Below are 6,935 nucleotides of genomic sequence, written 5' to 3'. Positions count from 1 at the left end.
GCTAAAATTCATTGGGCTGCTTGGGAAAAATATTGTGGTGTTCTGGAGGAAGGTGGTCTTGGGTGCAAGAACTTTAAGGACCTTGCTAAGGCTTTTTCCTTTAAACTTTGATATAACTTTCGTGCTAATGTAACTCTTTGGGCCAAATTTATGACTACTAAGTATTGTGATGCTATGCATACTACTAATTGCTTCTCTAAACAAAGTGAATTAGAGTTTGAAAAAGGCTGTGTAGGATTAAATGGGAGGTTGAGCCTTACATCTTTTGAGGTATTGGCGGAGGTAATACTTTTTTTCTAGCAAGATCGTTGGTTAGATAAAAATTCTATTGATTCCCTTCTCAATTCGGTTTCTATTTCTTCTATTAAGGTTAATACCTTTTTCAATAATAATGAGTGGGACTACAATAAGCTTGCTAATGAGGTTCCTGATTGTATCCTCCAGAGAATTGTTAACTTACCGATCAATACTGCTTCTAGAGATATTTTGATGTGTGATCTTTCCAAAGATGGTGGCTTTTATTTAAAGAATGCTTGGCATACCTTTAGAGATAAAAATAATGAAGATAACACTTTCCTTAATATATGGCATAAAAGCATTCCTTCTATTATTTATGTGTTTGTTTGGAGAGTTCTGCATAGATTTATTCCTACAGATGATAATCTAATTACGAAAGGTTATATCTTGGCCTCTAAATGCCAATGTTGTTTTTATAAAGAGAGTATGCACCATGTTTTTTTATCGGGGCCTGTTGCTATTAGAACCTGATTTATTTCGATGATTTGTTTCAACTAAACTGTTTTAACTCTAATTTGTCTATTAATTACATGCTTAAATTATGGTTTATTAACTCTAAAGGGCACATTCGTAATCTTATTTCTTCTATCATTTTGTGGTTTCTTTGGTTGGAAAGGAATCAATCCTTGTTCAATAATGTGAAAATGAACCACCAGAATGTTATTCAGAAAGTGAAGGATAAGGTGTTAGCTCTTCTGGCTGTTAACTTGATTTCTGCTAAGAACTTTAAAAATTGTTACTTTGTTGGTAATTCTTTAGGCTTGAAGTTGGAGAGTGACCCTAATTTTGCTAATGTTATTTATTGGCATAAACCTCCCATTAATTTCTTTAAGCTTAATGTGGACGGCACTAGTACTGATTGTATTGTTGATTGCGGTGGTGTCATTAGGGATTGTAATGGTGGCCTAATTGTTCTGGTCTTATTCAAGGTACCTACCATACTGCTATTTTTAATGCTATTTTATATGGTATTCAGTTATGCACTTCTCTTAACGTTTTTAATTTGCACATTGAGGTTAATTTTGGCTTGGATTATAATCTCTTTCTTACTGCTGATGAGACTTGTTGTTCTCCTTACCTCTTCTATTTGGTTAGGGAGATTAAAACTCTTTTGTTGTCTCTTAACTTCTCTTTTCACCATATCAGTAAGGATGAGAATGCTTGTGCTTCTTGGATGGCGATGTGGGGTTGCAGTCGGTCTTATTTTGCTGATTTTATGTGGGACACTTGTCTTGCCCATCTTCGTGGCTTACTCAATCTTGATGCTTGTGGTTGTCCCTATGTTAGTTCTTAACTTATCTGTGTTGGTCTCTGGTTTCTGCTGGTGGTTGGGTTGCTGGTCTCTGTTTTTTGGCTGGGTTTTTGGCTTTCTTTTGATTCTTATCTGGTTTGTTATGCTCTGAGTTGAGATCGATGACTGGGCTATTGCTGCATGGTCTGCCTGGGTGTGGAAAGACAAAGTTTTCTCATGCAATTGCCAATGAGACTGACTTGCCATTCTACAAAGTTTTTGCTGAAGTGATTTCTGGTGTCTCAGGTAGAGTGTCCATTAGTTCTCTTTCTCGATGCAAATTTTATTGCAAAGAGAAAGTCTTTCTAATTCCTTAGGATGATTTTCATGCTTTGAATTAAGTACAAAAATAAGTCTTTATTATGTGTAGGCTATACCTGATGGCCTTAGCTTTTTAGCAGCAAGCAGCTCACAACATATCAGGTTTTTCGAATTGACTAATTGAGGGTACTCAAAGGATTCATTGAAACTACATGCAAGAGATATCTGTAATCTGAGAGGTTAGGGTTATCGAAGTATTGGACCAACAAGCGAGAATAATTTATAATTATTACTCTAACACATCAGTGGAACACCAATTTCGGACTTATTCGACTGAGTTATCATTTTATTTACAACAGTCTTTGCATAAACAACTTGTCCATCAGTATTTCCTCCTAATTTATTAATCAATTATATTTAATCCATGGCTATATGACTTGGAACTAAGAAAAAACTAAAAAAGTGTAAATGAAATTAACCAATTCTATATAATTTTTAGTTATAGCAAGATTCAATCAAAAATTTCAGAGTCATCCTACATTTAACTCATCAAAAGTAGATTCATTACTTTAGGAAAGTGCATGCAACGAACAAGAAGACGTAAGAGACCAATGAGGTAAGCAGTTCAAGGCTCCAAGTTTGCTGCAGTAGAACTGATGGAATCATGGGAACCACATTAGAACCGACAATCCATCCAATAGCGAGAGCTGCAAAACTGACACAGAGCAATAATGGTAGATGATTAGCATGTGAGAGTTCAACAGATTCCCTAAATTTAATTCATTACTTACCCAGCTATTATAGCTCTTGGAACATTATTCATTTTATCATTCAGAAAATAGATCTGATGGCCTTAGCTTTTTAGCAACAAGCAGCTCACAACTTTTAACCCTGACTCTAATCAAAATTTTTACAATCGCAAGCTTAAGTAGTGTACATTTTTTCTTGTATGGTTAAACTTCACTTAGGAAATATGTTTTCTCAATATTGATCTAAGTCGATAGTGTGTTAACTCACTAATTTAAAGTTGGTTTCAAGTTTGAAAGTTATTCTTGAATTTTTAAATTCAACTTGTTCGATAATTTTTTATTCTTCTCATATCTTATTTATGACTAATTGAAAAATATGGTTATTTCGGGTGCATTTGAAAAAAGCATACATAACCTTTTCAATAAGGCATCTCAAACTGCACCTTCAATTATATTCATAGATGATATAGATGACATTGCTTCCAAGAGGAAAAACTTACAAAGGGAGACGGAACGCAGAATAGTGACACAACTTCTGACTTGCATGGATGAGTCACAACAAATTCTGAGAGCAATGGATAATGATTTTGGCCAAGAAGTATCCGAAAAAATAACATATAAAATGTTTAGTTACGTTCTTGTAATTGGAGCTACAAGCAGACTCGATGCAGTTGACCATGCTCTGAGAAAACTTGTGTGCTTTGATAGAGAGATAGTTTTAGGTGTCCCCGATGTAGATGCGCGTGCAGAAATATTGTCATTGCTGACTCGTAACATTAGAATTGATGGTAAATTTGACCGCTTCAAGATAGCTAGGTTCACATCAGGTTTTGTTGGTACTGATTTGGCAAAATTGGTGAGTAAAGCTAGGAATTTTTCTATGAAGAGAATAATAGATAAAAGAAGGCCTCAACTTGGGGAAAATGTTGACTGGTGGAGGTATCCATGGACGTCTGAAGAAATTGAGAACATTAGCATTACTATGCTTGACTTTGAGGTAAGGCATTCATAAGTGTTAAACTTGACACTATGTAACCAAACTGCTTTACTATGTTGTATATAAAATTTACATTTTGTACCATGGAAGATATTAATACTTCTTTGCCTTTATGTTTTATGATTTACATTTTTTCTATTATGATTTGTTTAAGACTTTGATAGTGTGTGGATTTGTAGAATTTACATAACATATTATTTATGCCCTAAACACTGTTATATGGTGTACATATAGTTGATTTTTGAACCTATGCAAACGTTAGGTTATATTATCTTATGCTTAATGCTATGTGTGAAAATGTATTACAAAAAAAGCATTGAGATGAAGTCCATGCAGCTCAGGTCGCACAGGCATCTATCATTTATGTTTAAAAATGGCTTCTTGTTTTACTTCTTTCAGGAAGCTACAAAATTGGTCCAGCCCTTTACTAGAAGAGGGGGGTTTTCCTCGATTTCTAATATCAAATGGGAAGATGTTGTTAGCCTTGATTCATTGAAGAATGCGTTTAATCGTTGCATTATTCAGCGCATAAAGCATCCAGAGGATTATGAGGTAATCTACATGAATAAACTAATTGGTAATTATAATCAATTCGCTTGTATTCAGGTCATTGGACCACTCAACTTGTTTGTTTGCCTGAAAATATTCATGTGAAATTTTATCAAAATAAGTTAAAAATTTGTGTTGTTGAGCTGTAAACGAAATTTGATTCTTATTGCTTTTTCAGTATTTTGATACAATTGTGTCACTTTATTCTGGATAAAATTTTATTCTTAGACGGAATACCACTCTAAATGGTTATCCTTATGAAGTTATTATTGAGGGTATCTATATTTTGCAATTGTGCTGGCAAGTGTTGAGGACTGATCATGTTGTTATGTTTTGGTAATTTTGATTAAATGCTGCTATAATAAAAATGAATTAAGTTAAAGACAGATGAGAGAGAAAAATTTTTTTTTTGTAAGTTTTTTTATGTTTTGGTATATCATTATATCTGCTGATTACATCTTTTCTTACAATCACCTGACGTATCTATTATCACGAATAACGTTTGTTAAACATAATCAGTGATCAAAGAATTGTAAACAATAATGCAAAAAGAACTGAAAACATTATCAAATTAACAAATATCTTTCCCTTAACACATGCGTTGTCAACTCTTGCAGTTGGGAGTCTAATGGCATTTTCTCCTGTAACTTTCCCACGATAATCTTGCATGCCTAAACTGTCATTTGTTCTTTTACCATGAATTACGTTTGTATCTAATAATTCATACTTATTCTCACTGGTTAATAGAACACTACTATCCTTTGGTTTAGCTTCTTTGGGTTATGTAAGAAAAATAGATTGCTCTCTTATCTTATCAATAGCAACATCTTCTCATGCATGAATGGAAGAATTTTATGAAATAATAATCTGTAGTTCATTACTTATAAAAATGCTAGCTAAACTTCGACATTGAAATAAAAAAGGGGCGTACCTTGTGCATGGAGATCCTACTAATGCAAGGCCTCAACAGGGGTTGAAATATATCTCAATTGTCATTTGCTCTCAGTATTGGTTTTACTGTATGTAAATTTATTGCTTCCAAGTAAAAACTACTAAGTTTTGTTTATGTTATCTTTAGGAGCTTGGGGTGGACATGGAGGTTGGTTTTATTCTTCATGGACCTCCCGGATGTGGTAAAACATTGATTGCAAAGGCTCTAGTCAATGAGGCTGGTGCCAACTTTATACATATTAAGGTGCGTGTAAACTGTGATGTTTTTATTTAATTCTTCATGCTCTTTTACCAGTGTCATCAATACTATGAAAACTTAGCACTTAAACAAAATCTTGTTCGTAATGCTCATCGTCCAAAATAATTGTCTTCTTTGCATTCCTGAAATGCATGCTCTTGAATTTTTGGGGAAATATGCTGGAGAAAGTGAGAAAGAAGTTAGAGCAATATTTAGCCGTGCTAGGATTTGTTCTCCTTGCATAATTTTCTTTGATGAAGTGCGTGCTTTATTCCTATCATTTAATTATTTCAGTTATTTATTTAAGTCATTTATGTTCTTAGTATTGCAATTGCAGGTCCTAGTATAACTAAATTTATTATAGTGTCATCTAACGTTTAGGGTTTAGTTGTGTCAAGACTAACTAATATCTACTAATTATCAGGTAACAACTAAAGCGAATATCAAATGCTAAAAGTTAAAAAAAAATCCTATTTTGAGTGGTAGTTATTTTGATTTTATGTTATTTATTTGTTTAAGGTGGATGCATTAACATGTAAGCGAGGAAGAGAGGGAGCATCGGTTGTGGAACGGGCCCTGGATCAGGTTATTTTTTTATGTTTGTTTTCTTGTGGATATAGTATGCCATTGTATTCTTGTGTGGTCTATATTAAATGATGTTCCTTACATCTCTGTTTAAATTTCATTTGAAAGCTACGATAAATTTTCTTTTTTGAATTGCAGCTGCTCATAGAAATGGATGGTGTTGATTAGCGGCATGGTGTTTATATCATTGGAGCTACAAATAGGTGTCCTTGCTTATTATTGCAGTTTATTTGGTTTCATTAATGTTTCTTCTATACTTCTACTTTTAAATGATATGTCAGGCTTGAAGTGATCGACCATGTTGTTCTACGACCTGGTAGATTTGGAAGGCTCTTTTATGTTCCACTTTTGAGCACTGATGAACGGGGTTTGATTTTAAAAGCACTTGCTCACAAAAAGCCTATTTCTCCATGTTTTGATTACAATATGCAATATAAGCAAGGACTATTGTTTTTTGTGAGCAAGTGCTTTTAAAATCAAACCCCGTTCATCAGTGCTCAAAAGTGGAACATAAAAGAGCCTTCCAAATCTACCAGGTCGTAGAACAATAGGGCCGATCAATTCAAGCCTGACATATCTTTTATAAGTAGAAGTCTAGAAGAAACATTAATGGAGCCAAATAAACTGCAATAATAAGCAAGGACTGATGGGGACATTAGTTTGTGGAAGGTTTATCAAAGGCATCACCACCGATCTAAGTAACCACCTTAGAGGTGATGGGTCTAAAAGTTGTTGAATCCTTCCCATTTTCTGGTTTTGCCATAAGGCTGCTTTTACTTTCCTCTTATTGTCTGCTTTACATGAGAGCTTGCAATTTTCCTTGGAATTGCCATGGATTGGATGTAATAACTTGTTGCTTTCTTGTATATGGAGGGCTATAGCTGTAATATATGGCTCAGAGGAGCAAAAGAAACTTCTTTTAAGAAGTTAAGTAATCTATGTTTGGTTGAATACTAGATACAATAGACAAAGTTATGGAATTGGTGGTTACAATAACAGTGTCTGCTTTTACTTCTC

At 34.0% G+C, this 6,935-nt stretch overlaps 1 protein-coding gene across 4 annotated transcripts; it reads left to right on the top strand.

Moving 5' to 3' along the window:
• The first annotated feature begins 926 nt into the window (after positions 1-926).
• On the top strand, positions 927-6,935 carry LOC110107788 (cell division control protein 48 homolog C-like). Of its 4 annotated transcripts, XM_028694002.1 has the most exons (6): positions 927-1,226; positions 3,995-4,147; positions 5,223-5,339; positions 5,853-5,918; positions 6,057-6,117; positions 6,538-6,935. In XM_028694002.1, exons 1-5 carry the CDS (start codon positions 942-944, stop codon positions 6,084-6,086), a joined length of 651 nt encoding a protein of 216 aa, XP_028549835.1. In that variant the 5' UTR covers positions 927-941; the 3' UTR covers positions 6,087-6,117; positions 6,538-6,935. The 4 variants fall into 4 exon arrangements, with proteins under 4 accessions (XP_028549835.1, XP_028549837.1, XP_028549834.1 ...); XM_028694004.1 differs by lacking the exon at positions 5,853-5,918; XM_028694001.1 differs by having other exon boundaries at positions 6,057-6,935.

The sequence above is a fragment of the Dendrobium catenatum genome, unplaced genomic scaffold (genome assembly GCF_001605985.2).
Source record: "Dendrobium catenatum unplaced genomic scaffold, ASM160598v2 fragScaff_scaffold_390, whole genome shotgun sequence".
Classification (NCBI taxonomy): domain Eukaryota; kingdom Viridiplantae; phylum Streptophyta; class Magnoliopsida; order Asparagales; family Orchidaceae; genus Dendrobium; species Dendrobium catenatum.
Note: the sequence above shows the minus strand (reverse complement) of the source record. Positions and strands in the feature narration are given on the sequence as shown.

Excerpts from the sequence above, each read along its gene's own strand:
- LOC110107788 (XM_028694002.1), top strand. The coding sequence starts at position 942 with ATGAACCACCAGAATGTTATTCAGAAAGTGAAGGATAAGGTGTTAGCT. Across the intron at positions 1,227-3,994 it reads TTGTTCTGGTCTTATTCAAG|GAAGCTACAAAATTGGTCCA; the intron begins GTACCTACCATA and ends TACTTCTTTCAG. Across the intron at positions 4,148-5,222 it reads AGCATCCAGAGGATTATGAG|GAGCTTGGGGTGGACATGGA; the intron begins GTAATCTACATG and ends TGTTATCTTTAG.